General features: G+C 43.0%; 1 protein-coding gene across 1 annotated transcript in view; it reads right to left on the reverse strand.

Moving 5' to 3' along the window:
- The window catches only part of RFX8 (regulatory factor X8), a 39,585-nt gene extending 17,659 nt beyond the window's left edge, over positions 1-21,926 (reverse strand). The window contains exons 1-11 of the mRNA XM_064142940.1: positions 21,889-21,926; positions 20,726-20,849; positions 18,072-18,133; positions 15,349-15,439; positions 9,917-9,936; positions 8,664-8,699; positions 6,413-6,476; positions 5,269-5,403; positions 5,106-5,183; positions 4,469-4,582; positions 3,472-3,622 (exon numbers count right to left, since the gene is read on the reverse strand). Coding sequence (XP_063999010.1) covers positions 3,472-3,622; positions 4,469-4,582; positions 5,106-5,183; positions 5,269-5,403; positions 6,413-6,476; positions 8,664-8,699; positions 9,917-9,936; positions 15,349-15,439; positions 18,072-18,133; positions 20,726-20,849; positions 21,889-21,926 — 913 coding nt within the window. The remainder of the gene's footprint in view (positions 1-3,471; positions 3,623-4,468; positions 4,583-5,105; positions 5,184-5,268; positions 5,404-6,412; positions 6,477-8,663; positions 8,700-9,916; positions 9,937-15,348; positions 15,440-18,071; positions 18,134-20,725; positions 20,850-21,888) is intronic.
- Between the last annotated feature and the right edge of the window lie 4,249 nt (positions 21,927-26,175).

Genomic DNA, 26,175 nt, shown 5'->3' on the forward strand with positions numbered 1-26,175 from the left:
TGGATTTGTGCCTGGGATCGTGCCAATCCAGGTGAAGGACCTTACACTTGGCCTTGTTGAATTTCATGAGGTTGGCCTGGGCCCACCTCTTCAGCTTGTCCAAGTCCCTCTGGATGGATCCCTTCTCTCTAGCAAGGCAACTGTGCCACACAGCTTGGTGTCATCTGCAAACTTGCTGAGGGTGCACTCAATTCCTCTCTCCTTATCACTGACAAAGATATTAAACAGCACTGGTCCCAGCACTGACCCCTGAGGGATGCTACTTGTCACTGGTCTCCACGTGGACATTGTGCCCTTGATCACCACTCTGTGTGCAGCCATCTAGCCTATTCCTTATCCAGCAATGCTCCACTCATAAGTCTGTGTTTTACCACTTTGGTGACCAGGATGTCATGTGGGACACAGTCAAATGCTTTATTCAGGTCCAGGTAGATGCAGATGATGTCAGTTGCCCTTCCCTTGTCCACTGTTGCTGTCACTTCATCATAAAAAGCCACTAAGTCTGTCAGGCATGATTTGCCCTTGGTGAAGCCACTGCTGGTTACCACCAACTCCCTCTGCTTTGTTTGCCATTTGCCTTATCAGAGCCTTCAGGAGGATCTGCTCCATGATCTTGCCAGGCACAGAGGTGAGACTGACTGCTCTGTAGTTCCTAGAGTCATCATTTTTTCCCTTCTTGAAGATGGGTGTTATGTTTGCCCTTTCCCAGTCAGCAGGATCTTCACCAGTCTGCCATGACCTTTCAAATACGATGGACAGTGGTTAGCAACCTCATCTGCCAGTTCCCTCAGGACCCATGGGTGGATTTTGTCAGGGTCCATGGACTTGTGCATGTTCAGATTCCTTAGGTGCTCACAAACATGATCTCCAATTATAGTGGGCAGATCTTCCTTCTCCCAGTCTTTACTTTGACTTGGGCATTGTGGTTGGAGCACTTGCCATTGAAGACTGAGGCAAAGAAGTCATTGAGCACCTCAGCCTTATCCATATCCTTTGTCACCAGTGCTCCATTTCACTTCTGGCAGTGTACCATATTCTCCCTAGTCCTCCTCTTCTCACTAATATACCTGAAGAAGTTCTTCTTATTCCCCTTAATGTCCCTAGCCAGATTTAATTCTAACTGTGCTTTAGCTTTCCTAACCTGAGCTCTGGTTGTACAGTCAATTTCTCTGTATTCATTCCAGGTTACCTGTCCTTGCTTCCATTCTCCGTAGGCTTTCTTCTTGCATCTAAGTGTGTCCAGGAGCTTTCTATTCATGCATGCAGGTCTCCTGGTATCCTTACCTGCCTTTCTCTCTTTTGGGATGCATTGCTTCTGGGCCTGGAGGAGGTGATCCTTGAACATTGACCAGCTTTCCTGGGCCCCTCTTCCTTCCAGAATTTTTTCCCATGGCACCCTGCCAAGCAGGCCCCTGAAAAGGTTGAAGTCTGCATTTCTGAAGTCCAGAGCAGTGAGTTTGCTATGCATCCTCCTTGATGCCTTGAGGACCTTAAACTCTACCATTTCATGGTCACTGCAGCCAAGGCTACCCTTCAGTTTCACTTCAGTCACCAGCCCCTCCTTGTTGGTGAGGACTAGGTCCACCATAGCACCTTTTTTTGTGGGTTCCTCTACCACTTGGAGGAGGAAGTGACTATCAGTGCATTCCAGGAACCTCTTAGATTGCTGGTGCTCTGCTGTGTCATCTTTCCAACAGATGTCAGGGTTTTATCTATAATTCTGTTCTGCTTTTATCTATAATTCTGCAGCACTGTTAATAGCAGTTGGTTTCTTTGGATCTGTTTTCTCCTCTTATAATGTGTTGCAATTATGACAAGTGTGGTCCAAGAATATCCCTTTAAAGACTAAAATATAAAATAACTGATGCTTAGTTACCAGAAAATCAGAACCAAAGCAACTTACAAACTTTTGTAGACAGCAGTATGGTTTCCAAGGGAGAATTTCTGTTTCTCTGAAGTTTGTACAAACCAGAAAGACCATGATACATATACAAGGGGTTGCAGATGATTAATTACATATACTTTCATGCACACATATGTTAGATTGCTCTGTCAAGCATTCATATGTATGAAATGCCAGAATTAAGACTGTGTGCAAGTCTTATGTGAGCATATGAATGCTAATACAATCATTTGTATTAGCCCTGCTTTGCTACTTATGGGGAGTGACATGTTTCAGTTCAGTATAGATGAAACAATAGTGTGCCTTTGGGTAAAGATGGTAGATATGATAAAAGGAAGTGTGAATGGAAGGAATGTGGGCGTAGGTCTAATTTAATTGGCCAGTGTAATCAATATGCATGAGGAGTGGGGTGCACGATCTGAAGACTGCCATGTGAATAGAACTCAAAGTGTATATAAGTGATACAAGTTGTACAAATAAATGTCTTTGGCTGAGTAAACTGCGGAGTCCATGCCCCCCATATTTGCTACAAATAGTCAACCCTGACATCATGGTTCTAATTACCATGGACCACAGAGTGGACTGTAGCAAGCCCAGCTAAGTTAAAGGTCACAGTGGCCCAGAGAACAGTTTCATTGCGCAACATTTTCAACACCTCTACAGTTTCAAGAGAGAAGTGAGCAGCTGGGAACTGTAGTTATCATGGCTCAGTTTGTGATCAAAGAAAATAATTCTATCTTGAGCATTTTTGCTCACAACATGGTGGCTATTAAGATTGCAAGGCTGCCATCGCTGCTGCTGCAGAGGCAGAAGGAATCGTTGTGCCACAGCCTTCCACACCCTCTACGAACCTCTTTTGAGGCTGGTTCTCAGGACTTAGAAGCAGCTGTGAGTGGTCTGTGTGTCTGTTTGATACTCCTGTTCTACCTCTTGGAGGTCCGAGTCTTTTACCCCTCCGATCTTCTGTTTTGTTGTGGCTTGAGGGCAGCGACTGCCGGCTGGCTCAGCCATGGATGTGTACTGTCCACAGGAGCCGTGAAGCTGCAAACTTGGGACAGTATGTTTTAGGCAGACTCTTCAGGTATGTACACACATACTCACACCTTTGTATACTACAGATTTTTTCAAATCCTTCCCTAATGACCGAGTTGTAGTTTTCCTGTGGGAATAGATTTTTGAACCTTGCAACCATTGTTAATTAATTTATCTGCAGTTTATCTGCAGTAAACCTCTTGCAAGGTGAATAGACAGAACAATTTCACATTGCAGGCTGCATGTCATTCAGTCACAGCCAAACTGATCATGGCAAGGAACAGATCTTTAAAAACATTCAAGTACACCTTAATTTACCATGAATTTGGAATAATTTTGGCTTAAACTTATTCTCACATGTTATCTGAGACTATTTATTTTTAACTGTATCCCAGCTAACTCTACTCACTACTATAAAAGTTACATCATCTAAAAAAAAAGTTCTAAAATTAATTTCTGCCAAAGCCTTGTGTCACAATCTTTACTGTAGTTTAAGCAAAGATGGTTTTTTATGAAATTCTATTACCCAAACATACCTTCAGATTTGGATGTTTGGACCTGTAATGGAAATCCTTCCAAAGCATTAAGCAGCCAATCTTCCACATTTTTACTGAACAGTTTGACTGACGTGATGTGTTGCATGGGTACCTCCTCCATGAAATCATGAAGTAGGATGTTCTCCATTTCCTAGAATACCAATTCACAGAGCTGTACATTAATGGTGTGTTATAAATATTTACAGCAGCATGAAATAAAATGTTATTGACAGCTTAAATGTAAGTGTAAAAAAAAATGTTTTTTTTTTCTTCCAATTAAGCAATAGCTAAGCTACATTTATTAGCAGAAGGAAAACTGTCCTAATGATAAACCTAATTTCCTGAATTAATTACTAGATAGTACTTAACAACATACTGCAAATAAGAAGCAAATTATTTTGATCAGAAATATTGCAGTTTTCTCTGTGGAATGTCAGGGGGGAACGCAGCAGGAACAATAACTGTTGTAATTTGGAGAAAAGTTATCAGTTGAACTTTAGCCTCATGTCAGCACTGCAGACCATATTTATAATCATAGAGCTATAGAATTTAAGATCATTGAGTCTAACTGTAACTCAGCTGCCATGACCACTAAACCATGTCCTGAAGTGCCTTATCTACAAGCTTTTCAAATACCTCCAGGGATGGTGAGTCCACCATGACACTGGGCAGCATGTTCCAATGCCTCACCACTTTCTCAGTAAGGAAATTTTTCCTGATGTCTAATCTAAACCTTCCCTGGCATGATTATAACAGCATTCTATAGTAATTTTAGGGACTTTCAAATGAATATATAACAGCAGAATAGAAGCTCTTGGAATTCCTTTCAAAATCCATACTGTGCTGTCTCAGAAGCCAAAGAACAGACTTGAGGTATGAAAGAAAATCCCATTGTACAGCACACAAGAAACAGCTGGCCCTTCCCCTCAGGTGGAACTGCCAAAATGACATGAACACATAGTAACATAATTACAACACACAAATGTATCTATGGTACCTTGAAGAACTGCCTATCATAGCTTTTGAACAGCTGGCACACATCTGGTGAGGACATCAGTGCTATGCTTTCAGGCTGCAGAGACCTCCAGAAAGACATGATACAGTCTTCCACCTGTCACACAAAGTCCTTTATGAATTTTCACTGATTCTACACTTATGAAGTGTGAAGTGTGATTCATTAAAGCAACACACACAAGGAGCATTAAAGCAACACACGCAATGGAGCTGGCCTTTTTGCCTGGCCTCATCCTGGCTGGGCTCCAGCATTAAGTGGAAGAGTCCTGCAACAGCAAGCTGAATCTTGCAAGGCAGCATAAGAAAGAAGAGAGAAACAAAGAAATGTGGCATGAATATGTGGGTATAATGAAATATATGCATCTGTGGCTTTGTGTTTTGTACTGGGCTCAGACTCGTTGATGTGCCAGGAGTGCTCAGGATATGCTTACAAACTCAGATTCTTCGAACATGTTGTGTTGATTAAGAATTCCCAAATAATTTGTCTGTATATTCCTTTTGTTTATAAATTACCATTTACCTTAGATGAAACTATTAAGTAAATAAGCAACATAGAAGCAAATTTATTGATAGAATTGCTTGCTGTCATCAGAATGAGGGTTATTAAAGCAAAGCCATACCTTGTCAAGCTCACCCTTTCTCACCATGTGTAAAACATCTTGACAGTGGCTGTGATACTCATTGGCAAGCAGTACAACCTGGAGAAGGTAACCAAAAAGAGGGTACGAAAAGATCACATAGACAAAGAGCTAACTTGCTCGATGGCTGAATATTTGAACGTACCATTTCACAGGGGTATTTCCTCCTTAGCTCTTGCTCCCAAAGAAAGAATCTGCTGAATTCAGACCAAGGGTCCTGAAATCTCTCATGCTCATTCTTCAGATAGATGACAGGTGGAGAACAGTGCCAATTCTTGCTCTCAATGCATCAGAATTTATTTTGAACAACAAAAAATAATTTAAATATTTTCACAATTATCAATTCTGTTGAAAATATTAAGCACATTCTTGAAATTGTATAACATGATTGTCCGGGTAGATATTTTAATAAAATATATTTCTTAAGAGGAATGCTTGCCCTTCTTTTTTAGAAAGCAGGAGGGGATGAAAGAAGGAAGTATGGGTGACTAAATATTTAAATCTTAAATGGTACATGATTTTCATTTTATAACCAGTGAATATTTAATGCTGTACATATCTTCCACATATATTTTCTATATCACTCATGTCATAGTTGTAACCTTCTAAATAAGGCTGCAGATAGTTGGCTCTGCTGTCAGGGTGAGAGCACATTTCTCATCAGCTGTCATTACATCCACTTGAGAGCACTCATTACTGCATTCAAGTGCTCTGTCAAAATAAGACATCCAGTCTCTCCTTTTTTCCTCACTTTGGTCCACATAAGTTTGTTGCTCACACTCTGCTGGCTGACTTCAAACAACCCCGGTGTCAAGCCACCCTGTGGCAGAACACTTATGCCATATGGTAGCCTCATGTCTGCCCTTTTCACTGAGCAGGAGTTGTGTTCTTTTTTTATTAATAATTTCCAAGTATTTAATTACTTATTGTGACAATAAACTCTGAGTGCATTGAAAAGACACTGGCTCAGCAGTATGAGGGTGTGTTACTGTGGGCCTCAGGCAAGGAAGGTTATGCCCCACTAACTCCCCAAATATTCAAAACCTGGGCTGTCAGCCACAATTTCCGCTCTCAGCACAGATAAAATTACTTGAGTTGACATTAAGATAACAAAAATATTTAGCTACCAGGTGAAACAGGAATGGGGGAAGTAAGTACTTAGTGGGATTAAGCAAAGATTATTTTGGAGAAGGTGATGGGTTAACTATATTTCATCAGAACATATTATATAGCAGTTATAATTAAACAGACAGACATTTTGTTATCATTCTAATGTATCTGAAACTCACTGTTCCTTTTTCTTGGCTCTTGCTCTTGTAACCAGCTGTATCTCCAGAACTGCAGGCATTTCCACTGTGATAAAAAATACAACAGAAAACCCCATTCAAAATACCACCAATTTATTATGTATTTAGTAAGAAAATGAGCTCAAACTGCATAGAGTGCACTAGGCTGGAGCATTGTGTTTGAGAAACTTTCCTGTCATTCAGCAGCTCCAAGATTTCCAAGTCTGAAGGCCAATTTTATTAATTTTATGATAAGACTGAACCATTCACTATAAAGATGGCAAGGTGTTAGGCATTTAACAGTGCAATGTTTTCCATCTCCTTGCACCAACATCATGGGGGCTGGAGAGCAGCCAAACAGAAAGGGATCTGGGGGTGCTGATCGATACCCGCCTGAACATGAGCCAGCAGTGTGCCCAGGTGGCCAAGAGAGCCAGTGGCATCCTGGCCTGCATCAGGAATGGTGTGGTCAGCAGGAGCAGGGAGGTCATTCTGCTCCTGTACTCTGCACTGGTTAGACCACACCTTGAGTACTGTGTTCAGTTCTGGCCCCCCACTTTAGGAGGGACATTGAAATGCTTGAGTGTGTCCAGAGAAGGGCAACGAGGCTGGTGAGAGGCCTTGAGCACAGCCCTACGAGGAGAGGCTGAGGGAGCTGGGATTGTTTAGCCTGGAGAAGAGGAGGCTCAGGGGAGACCTTATTGCTGTCTACAACTACCTGAGGGGAGGTTGTGGCCAGGAGGAGGTTTCTCTCTTCTCTCAGGTGGCCAGCGCCAGAACGAGAGGACACAGCCTCAGGCTGTGCCAGGGGAAATTTAGGCTTGAGGTGAGGAGAAAGTTCTTCACTGAGAGAGTCATTGGACACTGGAATGGGCTGCCCGGGGAGGTGGTGGAGTCGCCATCCCTGGGGCTCTTCAAGGCAAGATTGGACGTGGCACTTGGTGCCATGGTCTAGCCTTGAGCTCTGTGGTAAAGGGTTGGACTTGATGATCTGTGAGGTCTCTTCCAACCCTGATGATACTGTGATACTGTATTTGTAGTTGCAGTTCATTTGAAATTGTTAGTAATAATTATAAAGATGCAAATAATGAAAATATAATTATCCACATGCTTTGATTTCACAGTAATTCCAGTTTCTGCACCCTGTTTCAGTTTAGACAGCATTTTCCCTCCCATTGTTCCCCATTTACTTTGCAAGCCTGCCATGATGTTCCACATGGTCAAAATTCAACTCGATCTGCAAACGCTTGACCACTGGATTGAAAAGCCAGGGACACGAGCACAACAGGCTGCTTTCTTGCTTTACCATTCCCTACCTGTTTTGCTGAGGCTAATCCTACAGGATGGAGAGACAATATTGCTAGTAACAGGGACATACTGTGAGGGTTGCATTCCTCCAAACAAGCCCCCATCTGCTGCTGACACCTGCTCACTGTCTGTGAAGGCATTTAAAACTTCAGAGGCCTTTTGGACTTAGCTGTTTTGAAGGGTGACAGGCAGGGCCTTTGTAGAAAATGTGCTTCCACTGATGACTGCCAACACTCAGGCTATCTCTTCAGATTCTGGCTGCTGGGTTTCACTGCTGTGAAGTATTATAAACCAGAGTACCATCATATGTTCTGAAGGCACAGAGCACAACATGTAACGGCTTATCTGCTTGGAAATTCAAGCCACTGAAAATGCCTCCTCTTACATCTCTGCTGTCCACAGGACTGACCCTTGCTATCTGAAAAAGTACCTTTCCCTCTTTCACTACTCTCTGCCACGAAGGTGATGCTTCAATGAAAGAACTAAACCAGCTGGCCAAAAGGACACAACAGGGATATTGGATAGTTTGGTAATACTAATGACATTTTAGTGTTGGTGGCTGAACAAAGGGAAGAACGTGTAAGCAGAGATGTTTCATAACGTTTCTTTCAAATGGGTCCTTCCTGCAGATTTCTAAAGCCTGTGAAACAAAATTAATGAGTATTTTTCAGCTCCTGCTTTCCCTGAGAAGGCGGCCAGCTGTATCTTCTGCTGCTGCTACTATGGCAACACATATCAGCATCGCTCTCCTCCAGTGGGCTGGCTCCCACGTCGGGCTGGCTCCCCCCTCTCTCTGCATCATGGGGATGGCGAGGTGTGAGAGGGGTACTGCATGGGTCCTGCACCCCAACAGCCAGCTGGGAGCTCAGTGATGATTAAGTGTAAATAACTATGAAAAGCTAACATCTGTGTGCTCCCATGGTTAGTAAACGGGGTTTGGACTCACCTAGTGCCTGCAAAAGTGTTCAGTTGCCAAGCAGAGCTGCTTGCTTCCCCTGAAGAGCTGCGCCTGGGTAAAGACAGGACACACAAAAGAGGCGGTGGGTGAGAGAAGTGGGTGACAGCAAAATCACAAGGACTTTCACCATATCTTTTGCAGAGTTTGTATGATGCTACAGCGTGGGAACTAGAGCTAAAATGGGAAAAAGAATGGTGGGGATGACAAAAAGACTAACAGAAGAGGTGAAAGGAAAGGACAAAGGAAAAAGGAAAGGAGGGCGGGTGGTGAATGCACATGCTGTTGACTGTCAGATTAGAAAAGCTAATTTGTTATATCAGATTTTTTATTAAAAATTTGTTGATTTTCATCACTAAAATGAACCTCAAACTTTCTCTTATTAGAATCATAAATTAACTGTTATGAAAGCAAAATTAGCTGGCATTTTTAAAACACTGTACTCCAAGCCAGAGCAAGTCCCATTTTTAGGGAGAGCTTGTCCTCAAAGCTCCTATAGAAACCCTCCCTTCCTAAAGGGCACCTTATCATAATGCAAATCAGTAAATACCATATTCCATTAAATCTCTGGAGACCCCACTGATTACGGTTGTGTTTTTATACGCAACTTTCATAGCATCATCATCAGAGTAGTAGTACATTTATCTTAAAAAAACCCCAAGATTTCTAAATTAACCAGTTCACAAGTGCTGTATAATAGTATCCTCATTACTTCTCACAGAAGCACATTCCAGCCCAGGCAACCAATATGTCCAAGGCCCAAATAACTGGAAAAAAGACAAATTTCTTCTTTCTAGTCAAAGGCACACCATTATAATCTTACTACCATTTCTATGACACCAACAAGCATAGCTCCCAACCTGCTAGATCTGTCACTAGTCTAGGTCCTCACTACCAGCAACTACTAGTTCCTTACTACCAGCAAATACCAGTTGACTATCTCAATATGGTCGAGAAATATTGCTTTCTGCAATTAGAGAGACAGATCTTAGCTTTTAAACCATTCCTCTCTGCATCAGTCACCAGGCTGGGTAGATGCCTAGCTGAGGACAGGCTCCAGGCTCTGCTATCCTTTCAGATAGGAGCAACAGAAAAACATCTGCATATTGGACTCTATTCAGACATGGGAGGGAGCAATAGTTGTTTAGGACATGTTCACTACTCGGACGGATATCCCATGTATCTGACATAGGGAAATGGAAACAAGACAGAGAAATATATTCCATTAGAATAAACTGGTCCACAGACCAGCATTTGGACTGCACTGAAACAGTGTATTAAAAAATCTTCTTCACTATAATTTGGAAATTTCCACACCAACACATTTTCAAGAATTGAGATGTTATGGATGAAATACTGCAATATATATGCAATTATGTGATTACCTCTGGAAGAACAAAATGTGCTCTTGCAAGTAGAAAACTCTTTTAAGTTTTCATTATTCTTTTTCTAATAGGAAAAAAAAAATCCAGAATTTATTATTGCTGGCTTTATCAATGTCAATGGATCGTGAAAAAGTAATTCTGATTTCAAAAAGTACTGAAGTCTACAGAAAGGAGAGTAAAGGTGAGGTATTTCCTAACCTGTTCCTAGTTTTCACAAAGAATGTACAAAAGCAAATGCAGATGGGAAAAACCCTCACTTATTTGGTTGAACCTGCCGCTAATTTTGCATGTGACCTAATTATTTCTTTGAGAGTTGTACCATTCATACTTCTCTGGCTGTTTTGTCCTTTTTTTCCCTGTTTTCCTTTATTTTTTTCCCCCTGCTGTCCCTAATCAATCAGACAAATAATTCTGACACTCAGCTGCCCACATGTTGCAGGCCTGCATGGTGGTTTGGAACAGGGACTTGTGCCTGTGTTGAGAATGGAAACACATGTGATGGTTTGGGTGTTCCCCCCGCCCCCCACTTTGGAAATCACCCAGACTAGACTCAGCTGGCTCTGGAAATTTGAATGAAGCTTATATTTACAGCTTAGCACAATATACAAGCAGATATTTGCAACATATACAGTTATATACAGAAATATACAAGGTAAAAGGTAATACAGAAACACAACTCCCCTCCCAGAAACCTGAGTCCCCAGGAGGGGCTTCCAACCACCCCTTCACCTTCCCCCTACCCCTCTCAACCTTACCCCAGTCCCAAGGAAGAATGGAGGTTTGGCCATGGGGTTAGGAAGCAAAGCGGATTAGTCAGAGAAATGGCAGAGAGGCTAGAGAGAGAAATGCAGCTTGGAGCTCCCCAGCAGAAGTGCCCTATCTATGTTTGGATTCTTGTTCTTATACATCCCAGCAAGCCTATGAGTGAGGTAGACATCAGCCTTGTTTTCCTTCCACAGCCTGTAATCTAGTTCATCTCACCAAAACATTCTAGCTAGGCTCAAACTAGCAGAATACCTAATTTCAGCTTTCTAACTTTGCACAACAAGTTAGTGACTTCTTAGAAACATCCTAAATGAAAGAAGCATCAGATGATATAATTTTGTAGAGAAAAGTTTTTCATTGCAGCTAGAAATGTGATCTTTTTCTGAATGTGATCTCATCTTTAATTGGATTTTTGTTGGGTTTTGTTGTTTTGTTTTGCTTTTTAATCTGACAAGTTATCTCAGTTCAAGAGAGATGTTGAGGTGCTGGAGCGTGTCCAGAGAAGGGCAACAAAGCTGGTGAGGGGCCTGGAACACAAACCCTCTGAGGAGAGGCTGAGGGAGCTGGGGTTGTTTAGCCTGGAGAAGAGGAGGCTCAGGGGGGACCTCACTGCTGTCTACAACTACCTGAAGGGAGGTTGTAGCCAGGTGGGGTTGGTCTCTTCTGCCAGGCAACCAGCAACAGAACAAGGGGACACAGTCTCAAGTTGTGCTGGGGGAAGTCTAGGCTGGATGTTAGGAGGAAGTTCTTGCCAGAGAGAGTGATTGGCACTGGAATGGGCTGCCCAGGGAGGTGGTGGAGTCACCGTCCCTGGAGGTGTTCAAGAAAAGCCTGGATGAGGCACTTAGTGCCATGGTCTAGTTGACTGGATAGGGCTGGGTGCTAGGTTGGACTGGATGATCTTGGAGGTCTCTTCCAACCTGGTTGATTCTATGATTCTATGATTCAAGAAACCAGACCAAGATCAGCAGATGACTGCTTGATGTCAGTCTGTTCCTACGAGTGCAGCTCCTTTTCCTTGGTTTGAGCAAATGAAACACAGATTTTGAGGAGCAGGTGTCCGGGCAGGCCCCTCTAGCAGCTGCTGGAGAAGCAGAGCGAGGCCTGCAGCCGGCGCCGCAGCTCCCCTACAGCTAAGCGTGGCCTGTAGCACGGTCCCCACCCCAGCAGCACAGGCCTGATTTCCCTGCAGGGGGCCGAGGACAACAGCTCTGCTTGTGGCTCCCACCAGCGGCTGAACACCTCATTTCTGCACCTGTTACAGGCTTAGTCAACATCACTTCTTTGGTTCCTCTTACTTTTTGTAACTTTTCCTCATGTTGCTGCCCTGGGAGGAAAGTGAGCCACAAGTGCACTCGGTCAGTTCTCCCTCAGCTCTCCTGCGACCGGAACTAGCAGCACTCAGTATCACAGTATCACAGTATCACAGTATCACAGTATCACAGTATCACCAAGGTTGGAAGAGACCTCACAGACCATCGAGTCCAACCCTTTACCACAGAGCTCAAGGCTAGACCATGGCACCAAGTGCCACGTCCAACCTTGCCTTGAACAGCTCCAGGGACGGCGACTCCACCACCTCCCCGGGCAGCCCATTCCAGGGTCCAATGACTCTCTCAGTGAAGAACTTTCTCCTCACCTCCAGCCTAAATCTCCCCTGGCGCAGCTTGAGGCTGTGTCCTCTCGTTCTGGTGCTGGCCACCTGAGAGAAGAGAACAACCTCCCCCTGGCTACAACCTCCCCTCAGGTAGTTGTAGACAGCAATAAGGTCACCCCTGAGCCTCCTCTTCTCCAGGCTAAACAATCCCAGCTCCCTCAGCCTCTCCTCGTAGGGCTGTGCTCAAGGCCTCTCACCAGCCTCGTCACCCTTCTCTGGACACACTCAAGCATCTCAATGTCCTTCCTATCACATCCAGCAAGATGACTGCTTTCAAGGGATGTTGCAGGAAAATACCTTTCTTGGCCTGACAGAAAGACCAGCAGAGACTCAGCCAATGTTACTTCAGCAGAAGCCATAGAACCATAGAATCAGTCAGGGTTGGAAGGGACCACAAGGATCATCTAGTTCCAACCCCCCTGCCATGGGCAGGGATCAGGCTGGCCAGAGCCCCGCCCAGCCTGGCCTTCCTCGTTACAGATGTCAAATCTTAGACCTGTTCTGTTTTTAGTGGGTGCATGGGTATCAAGGCTTATCACTTCAGTCATTTTGTGGGAAATGAGCCTTGAGTTACCTATGAATAATTAGTTTGGTCTCACAACAACCAACTGCCGTTTGAACCCGATCCTCTGCCCTGTCCCATATGTTATTGGTGTCACTCTATGGACTTCTGCCACACTGCTCAGCTATATACCCTGTGGAGAAAGGCAATAAAGCTATGGGTATAATTTTCCCATGGCTTTAGAGGGCATGAGGTTAAGTAACTGTAATATAAAATATCACAGATGCTGAAACACTTTTAGCATCAGTAGAACAGCCTAATAGGCTGACTTTTATCCCTCTAACATTCATGCTACACAAAAATACTATATCTATCTATGAAAGAATGGAAACCAAAGTACAGAATTTATCCATGTGCACATTAAAGTCTGTAAGAGTGTGATGATATAACCCTAGTCTCCAAAGTCTAATGCATAGGCTGCACCTATTTTCCTTCTCCTGTGCATTTTAAACCAGTGTAAAACTGTTACAGAGTGTCAGAGTGACAGCATTTCCCTTCCTTTCCTCAGTTTACTAAGCTCTTCTTTTAGGTTTGGCATGAGTTCCTGCTCTTAGGATTCTCATGGCTAAAATATTGTGGCTGTTTGAGCTAGATTTCTAGCTCAGACATAAAAACATTCAGAACAGAGAAACTTAGAAGTAGAATCTCTGAGAGGAGAGGTTAATATAATTTCATTGAAGCATCAAGAGCTTTATGTCTGGAAGCACAGCTTATAGCTTCCCCTGGCTGCTTCTGACTTCAGCTGCACCTGCTGCTATCTTCCCCCACTGCTGTTTTGGTTGTTGCTGCTTTTGCTGATTTGCTGCCGCTTGACCCCTTCCCCATCTTTGCTAAGGTTATTATATTTCTCTAGTAGTTTATTTCTCCTTATACTGTTATATTTAGGCTATAAGAAATACAATTTCAATTTTCCCAGTCTTTCCAAAACATCCGTGTTGTAGTGAGTTTATTCTACCGGGGGTGGGATCCACCCTAACCTGGAACCAATGTCCAGTTCAAGGAAGCTGGATTAGGTAGAGCATGTTTCCAAAATACAGCTTCTCTATTATGGTGCAGCACTTAATGGCACAGCACTTTCACAGTATGCTGTTGTGGAGGGCCCATAGGCCCAAAAATAGGCTTATGTATACCTTCCCTTGCCTGGACATGTTTTTCTGCCTGCACCAGAGGTAAATGTATTAAACAAGCACAAAGGGGCACAACAGACCTGGTGCCATAAAGTCTGGCCTGCCCAGGACTCCTGATTGTGTAAGCCCCCACACACCCAGCTCGTGCCTGCCTAGTGTAAGGCCTGTGTGATTCCCATATTTGGAAGGTCCAGGCCAGTGGCTTTTGCCTATTATGGCTGACTGCCAACCTGATTGGTCATTCTAGTGGCCAAGGGGCCATTAATCTTGGCCCACATTTAATGAATGGGGGTACACAGGTAAAGAACGTGCTTGCTCCCCCACATTGCTTGCCTGCCTGCGTACATACTTGCAGCGCTCACTTATGCCTGCCTTTACGGAGCTCAGACTCCCGTGCAGCTGTGCATCCTATTGCACGCCCGCTGCCTTATGATTACCTGGTGTGCGCCACTGCCACGAGTTACCAGGAAGCAGACCCCAGCTGTCTGCATGCGATCGGCCTGAGTAGCCAGCGTTACATCGTGCTGAGGCAGCATGGCATCCTGCCTCTGCACCTGAAGGTCCTGCCTAAGAATCCTTGGACAGAGCATCCAGAAGAAACCAGTGGCACAAGGTCAGAGACTATTTCCCCTGCAGCTGGAGGACTCCAGCCTCAAAGTCCACAGGCACAGACCCTGAAGAATTGGACACTTGTATATGCTTTAATGCCTCTGTAATTTCTATTGCCTCTTCCACAGAGCAGAAAGAGCTTTCAGCCCACCTGCTGGGCAAGTAGTATATGACCCCAAGCGGCATTAAACCACAGAGAAAACTCTCTCTGTTTATAGTTTGAATGTATGCTAGTTATTAACAAGTTCCTGTTTGAAATATTCCCATAATGTCCTCCATGACCGTGTAGATTCATATTAATATTAAAGTTCAGTGGTTGGGGGTGGCAAGAGTTCAAAATATTGATGTTAATAAATATATATTTGTTTAGAATATTATCTCACACCAGTTAATTTCTCCCCTCTGCCACAATTGGTGCAGGTGGCAGAATCCCCCTCTGCGACATATGCATAATAATAATAAAAGTGTGATACTGTTGTCATTGTTCAACAAATGATTTACAGACATTTATGTACAGATAATATATAGACTGTCATGTCATGTTTGATGATTAAAACATTGTGAAAAAAACAAACCTGTGGTAATCTTTTTCAGACAGAAGAAAGCAATAACGAGCATAAATGGAAGAATTCTCCCTGATGGCTATTCCAGCATAATGATACCTAGAAAATGAATTAAATAAGCAAAAAGCATTAACTGATAACCATATGATTCTCAACAAGTCAGCAAATAATTCCTAATACTCCTTTGAAAGCAGATGATTATTCTATTAAACCAACAGGAAAAAAAAACAAGTGAAAAAAGCTATATTTATTTATTTTTTTTAATTTCTGTTGAGAATTTCTTTTCCCCATGTCATGGGTTAAATTGAATACTTGCTGTTGCTACTCAAAACTATCCTGCCTCATGCCAGCTTCAAAATGAAAGTGCTGGCTGGAGCAAAGAATCACGGGCTTGAAGTTCAGATTGTGATATAAGAGAACTCCTGTTCTGGTTGCTTCTTTGGGTTCCAGGTTTTGGGTGCTGGCTCTTTCTGTGGGAATAGTGGTGAGAAGGGTGGGAATTGGCTGGTTCCCTGCTTTTCTGATTTATGCTACTGCTTTCCTATTTTATGCTACAACTACCTGAAGTTGTATGTCTACAATTACCTGAAGGGACATTGTAGCCAGGTGGGGGTTGGCCTCTTCTCCCAGGCAACCAGCAACAGAGCAAGGGGACACAGTTTCAAGTTGTGCCAGGGAAAGTACAGGCTGGACGTTAGGAAGAAGTTCTTCACAGAGAGAGTGATTGGCATTGGAATGGGCTACCCAGGGAGGTGGTGGAGGCACCGAGCCTGGAGGTGTTCAAGAAAAGCCTGGATGAGGCACTTAGTGCCATGGTCTAGTTGACTGGATAGGGCTGTGTGCTAGGTTGGACTGGATGATCTTGGAGGTCTCTTCCAACCTGGTTGATTCTCTATGATTCTATGCTGCACTTTTGTTTCTGCAAATAGGACAAACTAAGGTAATTGTGCATTATATTATTAGCTGAGGTAATTGTGCATTGTATTATTATTATCTGTTTTGCTCAGCAATTTTTTTTAATCTCAACTCCTTTTATCTCAACCCAGAGTTTTGTGTGTTACTTTTCCCTCACTTCTGTGTTTTCGGATAACAGAACCTGTTACACTCCTACAGAATATAATTGCAGAAGCTCTTTACAAACAAATTTTTAACAGTTTTTGCTCTGGAATAACACTGTCTTCTAAACAACAAAGTCAGTGAATGGCATGCAACAGATAAAGGATGGTTTGTTGAAGTCAGGGACCAAAGTGTCAGCTAACAGAGGTCCCTGTATCCCTATGGAAGTTTAGTTATTTAGCACAGTGTTTCTGATCATTCACAATAGCTTAGGGACTGGATGGCCTGTCACTGGTCATAGTATCATAGAAGCACAGAAGGATTTGGGTTAGAAAGCACTTTAAAGACCATCTAGTTCCAACCACCCTGCCATGGGCAGGGACATCTTTAGTTAGACCAGACTGCTCAGAGTACCATCCAGCCTGGCCTTGAATGCTTGCAGGGAACAGACATCCATAACTTCTCCGGGTGGCCTGTTCCAGGGCCTCACCACCTCAAAGTAAAGAGCTTCTTCCTTACATTTAACCTAAACCTGCCCTCTTTTATTTTAAAGCCGTTACTCCCTGTCCTATCACCACATGCCCTTGTGAAAAATCCCTCTCTGGCTTTCTTGTAGACCCATGTCATAGCAAGGTAAAACCTCAGAAACCTTCACACCTTCACTAAGGTTTATCCTGACCTCTGTCAGCAGCAGTCAGAATCGCCACTCCTCTTACCCATTTGGCTCTTCCCGGGATGAGTCACCGAGAAGCCAGGGGAGCAACGCAGCAGCTTGAGGCCACCAGCAGCCAGCAGAGGGTAACCTTCTGCTGAAGGAAGTGAGAGCGTGGAGGCTGGGAGCTATCACGCCTTGTCCCAAAACCTGTCAGCTGCAAGGTGAAGCCTAGAAGTGTCTGTGGTGAGGCACTCCCAAAATAAGGTATCTCACTGGATCAACCTGAAGGCAGGTTCAGACTAGTGGTGAAAAATTGCAAATCAAGTAAGGGCATGTCAGTCTCAAAGTTGGCACTTGACAGCTACTCAAAATGCTTGTAAAATTACTGTGTCTTAATGCCCTTAAAACATTCTTTTTTCCATTAAGGACATTTAGAGTGCGATTATAAGTCTTTATGTTGAATCAATGAAAAAGTATTATCCTCTGTGCTCTAGAAGAAGAGAGAAGAGGGAGAAGAAAGGAATGCAGGAGGAGGGTCTGAGACGTTCTGATTTAAATGGTTTAAAACTGTTTAGGACATTTCCGTTGACCACCTTTACACATAGTGTCACTCCACAGATATGTGCAAAGATGAGAAGCACAACACAGACATTAATCACAGCTGCCACCCCCGTACCTCCTGGAGCTAGGCTTTCCTGACCTTGTGTCTCAAGAGCTCTGAGTAAGTTTGTGATGTCTGGCAGATGCCTCATGCAAGCTGTGCTATAATAGCCACTACAAACTGAAAACTATTTTTTAAAAACCAGTCTGATCTGGAATTCATGCCCTACCAAAGAAGCTCTGATGATGTGATTTTTGTGAAATTAACTGCATTTTAATGTACTTGGTGACATCACAAATCACTCTGGATATTGCAACGTATTGCAGATTTGCAACCAAAAATTCAGAATATTCACCCATTTAAAATTTTTATTAGAACAGTTAAATAGCTTATCTAAATAAAGGAAGCAAAGCAAATACCTGGCATTCCTTCTTTTGCCCAGCCTTCTTGTCCTTAGACCTGGAAAAACTAACCGAATAAGCTGGAAAAACAAACAGAATATTAGAGACATTTGGCAAATTAACTCTAAAACACAAAACCATATCTGCTATGTTTTGTTCTCATTAATCGCTTCTTTTGCTTTCCATTCTTTGCAGGCCAATATCTGTTCTTTCCTCTTAAATGGCAACTGTTGCATTGAACTTAGGATCCCAAAGGTAGGAACGAGTTGGGTGAGCATATCAAATAGGGGAACTTGAAGGTACCATGATTGTCTAGTACTCTGCTGGTTCTGCAAGCCTTGCTTATTTGAGTAGAGCATACATAAGGGCCTTTGCCTACTTGCTTACTTTTGTAAGGAGTACTTGCAGAATAGGACCTGACTTTCTTTAAAAAGGCTTGAATCATCAAGCTGCAAACACTCTTCTGACCACCTCAGTGTTGAAAAGAGAACTAAGGTCATGCAGTGTTTGTCAAGGTTAGGCCCTATAGAGTAATAAAATCCTGTGAGGGTAATAATCCACTTCACTATGATTATTGTGCATGAGCTGTCCTGTGACAGCTCATGCGCAGGACAGCTGGAGCTAACATTCCTTATGCAGCAGGAACACAGCTCTAGCAAAGAGTGAGGAGAGCCTGTCCAGCAAGCACAAAACTTGAACTCTGTGCAAAGTGCACTTTGCTGGCCTGCTAAAGGGCAGATTTCCCCAGCTCACACTACCATGCATCTCCAGTTTTAATGGTGCTGGAGTGGCTCTGTTCTTTGCGTATTTCTGTGCTCACTCACCCCCACTGTCTGCTTTCTCAAGCTGGTGTTTAAGCATAATGCCAAATAAAGTAGCCTGTGAAAACAGGGTTTTCATGGTATGAGATACATACTTCTTCTCACCATCTCTTCTACAGAGGTGGTGGTGCATTTGGGTAGAGGGATAGAGCAGATGAGCTAACCAGTGTCTTAAAATACCACGGTTTGATTCACACAGAGCTTGACTACAAAAGTCGTTACAGTTCCCACTCATGTTATGTGGTCAGGTTACTACAGCTTGATGAATTATTAATAGCTCAGCCCATTAGCTAGGCTGTGGTAACTAATTACATGTGCACCTTTAGTTCAAACCAGGGTTTCTGCAATTCCTTCCCTCCTCAGCCTCTTGCTTCACAATGCCATCTCCTGATGTAGAAGTACAGACCATTTCAAACCCCTGGGGATCTGTACCCTGGCTTGCTCACTTGGGATGTGTTAATTTGCACTGCAAGACACTGGGTCAGTTAAGGCTGTAAGCAAACATTTGCAAGCACCAACCTATAGTGGCTATGGCTCATCAGCTAAGCTCTTCTGCATGACCAGACTCACGCTTCATCCATGCTTGTACCAACTTAAAAGTAAAACGTATTAACTTAAACCACAAGAATGCTTAGCTTAGAGATGGCAACTCAATCATGCTGGAGCACCTGAAAGTGTGCAAGCAGGATAGGATTAATCTTACCTATGCAGCTGGAAGGTATAGCTGTCTAAGCTAATCCCTGCAGACTCAGTAGTCAATGAAGAAAAAAAAAACACACACCAAAAACCAACAGGCAGTTCCAATGCACAATTCCTCTCAGCTGCCTGAAATGACTCATTTAGGGTGTGAGGAATCCTATGTACTCCATTGGCTACCAAGAGATTTTAAGATGAGTGGCTTCATAGCAGGCATCTGCACCAAACCAAACAAATTCTACCCATGGGCTTAGTTGATGATCCATTAAGCTATGGTAATAAATCACCCTGGATCACTCATTCAGATCTTAAGTAAGAATGATATAACTTATCCAGTAAAAAAAACCCAAACATATTAGATTCAGCTGAATTGAGATAAATTATTCCTAAAATGAGGTTATCTGCATAAGTGGAATTGATTTCAGGTACAACTTTTACTTAAACTATATTGGCTTTGTATTAAAACAATGCTTAGTAGCTCCTAACGTGAACACTAGTAGAACAAAATCATGAGAAAAAAAAGGAAAATCTGAACAAAAAGGCTTGACCAATTAATAATCACAAGGCATTCTGCCCTCCTTAATTTCTTAAATAAAATTGAATAGCTATGAGTGTTTGTTGCAGCTGGAATCTCTAAGCGGCAGTTGCTCTGTGGGTTCTATCAATTTCCATGCAGTGGAAAAGTGGGACTGTTTGGAGGAGATTGGGTTTTACATCTGCATTTGTTTTGCTTACATGATTCCATAACAACTTTTTTAGCATGATTGGAGGGAAAAAAAAATCTTTGTAAGTATATTTAAAACGAGAAGTATACGATTGTGTAACAATAATCACAGGGGGTCTTCTAAAAACAGAAGAATCAACTCCTCAGGATGGGTTTATTAACCTTGCACTGTTTACCCTGGTAAACTTTAAAAAATATATTGTCAAAAGAAATCTTTTGTAGTACAACATACACCAGTTCCTTGAAGAAAGTAAAGTCCACCACAAAGAAAATTCTTTTCTCTAGTGTAACATTGCCTGCATCAGATCTTACCAGAAGAAAATATTCATTCTTCTCTGTTACTTAATCTCTTTTGACATGTGTATTTGATGAACAGATTTTCTGTTCAGATATCTCTGCTTCTTATCTTATACATCCTATCTATTCTGTACCTTTCCAAGAGTGGCTGGATTTACTCGATACTTGGGCTCTGGACTGCAGCTTTCCATATACAATTCATATAGTAGCCAACGGGGTATAGTGCATCCTTCGCACAAACAGAAATTATCAGCTATCCTTTAAAACAAAAACATCAATTGGTCTATGTTAGAATTAGAAGAAAGAATTGTTAGCTTCTGATTGTAATAAGCTCACCAGGTTTACGGTGTACCCTATAAGAGTTACTTCGACTTTATGGGATGTAGAACAAACATACCCAAACAAACAAAAACTCCACCAAAAAACGCCAACAACAAAACCAACACCACCCCCCCTCCAGAACAACAAAACTAAACAAAAAAAAAACTTTCAAGAACAACAAAACTAAACAAAACAAAAACCTCCACCTGCTTTTGTGTTAATGTGCATTCTGGAGGATAAAAAAAATTCTCATCTTATATATCTATGTACATTCTATGTTTGTTTTCAGCTTCTACTTTCCTGGTTTACAAAGTGTAAGAGAGGTCATATGAAACTCTGCTAAAATATTAATTATGTTTCATAGTTTATAATAAAAACATATAACTTAGTAGTATCAAATAACTCAAATACACAAAATATTGGCATATCATTTATAGGATATAACTTTGATCTTCTCATTGTAGAGATACAGAGAAAGTTACGGCATCAAAGATAAGTATACAAACACTTTTCCATCTAAAATGATGTTCTGGGATGGAAAGTGCCCAAACTATGGTGGACCAAATTCTGTTTTCATACAACCTCATCAATTTTAGCTCAAGTGAATAAGAGAACAGATTCTAATTTACAGTTATTGTGTAACTGTACTGCCAGGACTGTAAGAGGTTTAGGTGATCAAATGCTCACTCTGTGGCCAATTCCCTTATTCATCCCACTTATCACAACTGCCATAGTCAAGTAAATACAACTACTTGTGTGAATAAGGTGAGGAAGATGTGAACTTAGTTACTTATTAGCCTAAGGTATTACCTTCACCAGAAATTAAAATAAACCCTTTAATTGTGATATAATGCCAATGGTTTCAATGCCACAATAGCTTCCTGCAGCACAAATACAGGAGCAAAGCTGGAGCAAAGAAGCGAGAGATTAATCTGCAAAGTATGACACACTTGATCATACGACAGTGTTTTCTTACTGTGACTCTGCTTCTGATATGCCAGCTGATTTGTGCATATTTAATTAATTTATCAGCTGAATGCTACTGCAGCACAGTGCCAGTTACTCACTGTGTCTTTACTGATAATCGAGCTGGTTGGGAAAGCAGACTTTTCATAATCATAAAGTGAGATAAGCCAGTTGGATTTTAAATCAGCATCTCTTCTCTTATTACCAGCCTGGTTTCTGGCAGCCCAGCATTTATCTTTCTGTATTACCTGTACTGGCAGTAGAGAATGGATAAGGTCTTTGGTGAACTAGCTTGCTAGAAATGACTAAGATCACTGTAAGCATGCAGCCTGATGATATCTGCCTCCCCTTTTATTCTGGCCTTTTCTACGGGTAAGAAGGCTGACTGCCTCCCCCAGGTTTCCCTCTGTCTAACAAAAGGCTCCAAAGTGCTTCCCTTTTACCTCCTTGGAGCCTGTCTTCTTAACGATTCAAGAGGGTGGTGCTGCCAAGCATTGGGGTTGAGCTGCCCTGGGCTCCCTGCCAGCTTCTCACCACTTCCAGCCCCACCACCCAGCAATAAAGGCTTCATGGCAAGACATGAGCAGGGACCTGCACCAAAAACAGGGGATCTGATGCACTAATGGGGTCCCTGCCAACGGGATGCATTCTATGATTCCCATCAGGGGGGTGAAAGGTAAATAAAATTTATTTTAGATGAGAGTCCTGACTGAGTTCTGCCTCCCATCAGGAAGAAATGCTTGTTTCTTCTAGACCAACCATCTCAAACCCCTTTGTAACTGAGTAGTCCCAGAGGAGATTAAACCTAAGACTAAATTCATCCTTAATATAACATCACAAGTGTCATTGGAAGTGCAGCAGAAATTAATTCCTGCCTCAGTAGCTACTTTCTAGCAATAGTTTTTTCCTCAGCATTTAACTATTTAGTGACAAAATATATGGGAATTAAATTTAATGAATCTGTCATCTACTAGACTGCCATCATTTCTCAAGTAACAAGTCAAACACATTCTTAGAGCTGACACGCAAGGCAAAAATGCTGTCTATTGAGAAAGAAAATCCACACAGAAGAGTGTACAGTGCTCGTCCCTTTGCCCACTAGCCCCAAGGTTCTCAAAACCTGAGTGTTTATGGCACACATCAAAACAAAAGTGGTAATGAAGACAACAAAATTTAAAAGAAAAGGTAGCAAGGGAGGAAGGCAAAGCTTGAAGAAAAATCACACAAGGAAAGACTTCCAGTTATCTGCTACTTATCCACACTTTCTGTGTGGTTTGTTGTCTGATCAGTGCTAGAACGTCACAGAGACTTCAGATGTTGGGGTCGGGGAGTTGCCTTCTGTTATGTGAACTTTTGGCATTATAGAAATTTGCATATATGCTGTCGGGGAGTTGGATGTTTTTAAAACTGTCCAAACACAAAAAGGTGATTCAGAAGGTTGTCGTGATGAAAAGAATCATCAGATCAACCTTTCAGGGATTGCTTATGGTTCAGTTTTAGAGTGTCTCAAACTCGGTGGATGCCCTTTAATGAATCTCTTCCTTCGGTCCTTTCAATATGGGAGAAGTAGTGTCTGTATCACAGCAAAAGCACAGGCTAACTCCCACTGCTGAGGTGTTACTGAGAGGGAATTTAAGACTACTTGCTGTCACATTAAAAGTTTGCTTGCATGTACTTAGACACTGTTTACTAATTGGACTCATCAGTGCTTTTGAATGCAAGAGAAACCCTGGTTTCTCTTTGGCTGATACACAGCAGATCACACTCTTCTCAAAGCCCAAGAAAATGATGGTCACAGCCTTATTCTACCAGAGGAAGTATCTCACTGAGCAGTTCAACTGCTACTGTCACCTCAAGGAAGCATAAACTGGGAGAGTGTCAGTCACTCAGCATCATTCTGTATGCCAGCATGCCACCATCTGTAAAGCCTTGCAGCCCCCCTACGTGTGCTGTGAAAGCATGCCAGCTGCTGGTTGGCATGACTGGTCAGGCCAAGCATGTTCCTCACCAACTGTGCTACAGAATCACCTCAAGCTAACACAACTCAGGGGCCAGATTGCAGTGAGTGAGTACGCTGAGACAAATTCCCCTTTCCTCCACATCAGTAAGGGTTGTAATGGGAGGTGGACTTCTAGGGAAGCTTCCCTGCTTTTCATCGTCTATGCACCACTGTGATGAAGGGGCCTTTGCAGCAAACCAGACTTTTGCCCAACGCAACTGTGGTGTCACAGGTCAGATTCCTACCCTGCCCGCAGCAAGCCCACCCAGCAGGTCCTGCAAGCTTCACGGAGAGGAGGCGAGAGCAGCAGCCCTCACCCCCTCCACCCTCAGGCAGGACCTGACCAGATGCTCGGTTTCCGCCGTGGGAAGGACGCGGACAGCACGCACCAGCAGATGATGGAGTGCAGGACAGCGGTGCGGCTGTCCCTGGCCGTCTCGGACGCTGCCATGCCGGGCCAGGCCGTGCTGTTCGTGTGCCGGGTAGTGCCGAGCCGTTGCATATTGGCCGTTTGGCACCGGTCAGCGAAGCCGGTTACCGGTCGCGGGACGGCAGCGCACCCGGTCCGGCCCCCGCCCACCGCACGGCCCCGCCGCGGGCAGCCGGCGGCTCAGAGGCGAACGTCAGCCGCGGTGCAGCCGTTGTGGCTAAATACGCCGGTTGGGGTTTTTGTGTTTTCTTTAAGGAATAGCAGCTGGGGAAATGACTTGCATGGAAATCAGGAAGGACAAAAACGCCGGAAAGAGGTGTAAGTGAACAACTGCGCGGCAGAAAGCTTGAGCATCACAAGTGCCATCGGAATGATGGACTTTGCACGCCTTTAAAACATTGTTTTCAGAGTTTTCGACAAGAATGCTGTAAACTCCCATAATTGTTTAATTTCCCTTCGATATAGACAGATGACAGAGCTCTCGCCTGCCACACTGAAACCCTATAAGCGCTTTTCCACCGCGAGTATCCATTATGCAAAAGGAGCTTTACAGCCATGGGACGGGGGAACATAAATTATGGATGGCTGGAGCGTCTAAAAGCTTCCTAGTGGATGGCGTTGGGTTACATCAGAGCTCAGCTTCTCAGCAGCTCCCAGGGCTTCTTTATGTTAATTAGCTGTTGAAAGCCCATGTATGAAACAGACTGGCTTGCTTGCTTTGTTAAGGCAAGGTTACTGAAGCTAACGTGTCAGTAAACAACAATATTAAAGGTGAGGGGGAACGGAGTTCCAGGAAAGGGGAATTTACGGTGGAAGGTTGTTGGTTTTGTCGTCTCTCAATGTAACTTGCTTTTGAGGAGCAGTGCACACAGATGCCATGTATAATACATGCTGCTTTTAATCTGTAATGCCTCGTGCTGTGTTGAGAACCCCATGGGAAGATGCTATTCACTCACAGGCCTCCAAACCAAAGCCTTGAAAACAGTACCTGCCCAAAATACAGGTTAGTATACACATTGCATTGAGTAGAATTTGTGATCAATAACTGTACTTAACTGTGGAAGCTTCCCTCAATAATTAACAGTTCTAGAACTTGATTTTGTATCTCCACATTCTACTGACCTTCTGCATGGGACATTTAGCTTACACTGCAAATACTCTTGCAAATACCATGGAGTGAAAGCTTTCTCAAATGACCTTAAACTAGCTGTCATAAGAACCAGCAGCAGTGATATTGCAGCAACTCTAAGACTTGTGTGGTTTTTGTCATGTAACTACTAGTTGACCTGCCAGAGACAAAATGACATCTGTGCAAGGATTTCTGTTTCCTTTGAGATATGAATGATGCCAACAGACATACCTCAATCGCATCAGTTTACTGTGACAAGAGATCTTCAGAGTCATAGCTATCTTCCAAACTTTAGTTTGAAATAAATCACTTGTCAGAATTCAGAAAATACAAAATATTATACGTTGTTGTCTAGATGACTGGATAGGGCTGGGTGCTAGGTTGGACTGGATGATCTTGGAGGTCTCTTCCAACCTGGTTGATTCTATATTCTACATTTAGAGCAGCAACAAAACCAAGACAGAACTGCAGCCACCTTCTCCTTAAATATAATGACTTGACATTATAGAAAACTGTGCCCTTCCCAAACCACGTGCTTCACTACTACAGTCCACATGTGGAAGAGGATGGCTCCTCTCCTAAGTACCTATGGCAAATGAACTCTTATACATGAAAACCCAGTTCAGCAAAGCATGTCATCAAATGTATAAGGCTGCTTCATTTCAGCAAATCATTTAAGAATGTGCTTAACTTTAAATATGTACTTGGCTGAATCGTTTTGCAGAGTGGGGATTGATGG

This window comes from Pogoniulus pusillus, chromosome 5 (genome assembly GCF_015220805.1).
Source record: "Pogoniulus pusillus isolate bPogPus1 chromosome 5, bPogPus1.pri, whole genome shotgun sequence".
NCBI lineage: Eukaryota > Metazoa > Chordata > Aves > Piciformes > Lybiidae > Pogoniulus > Pogoniulus pusillus.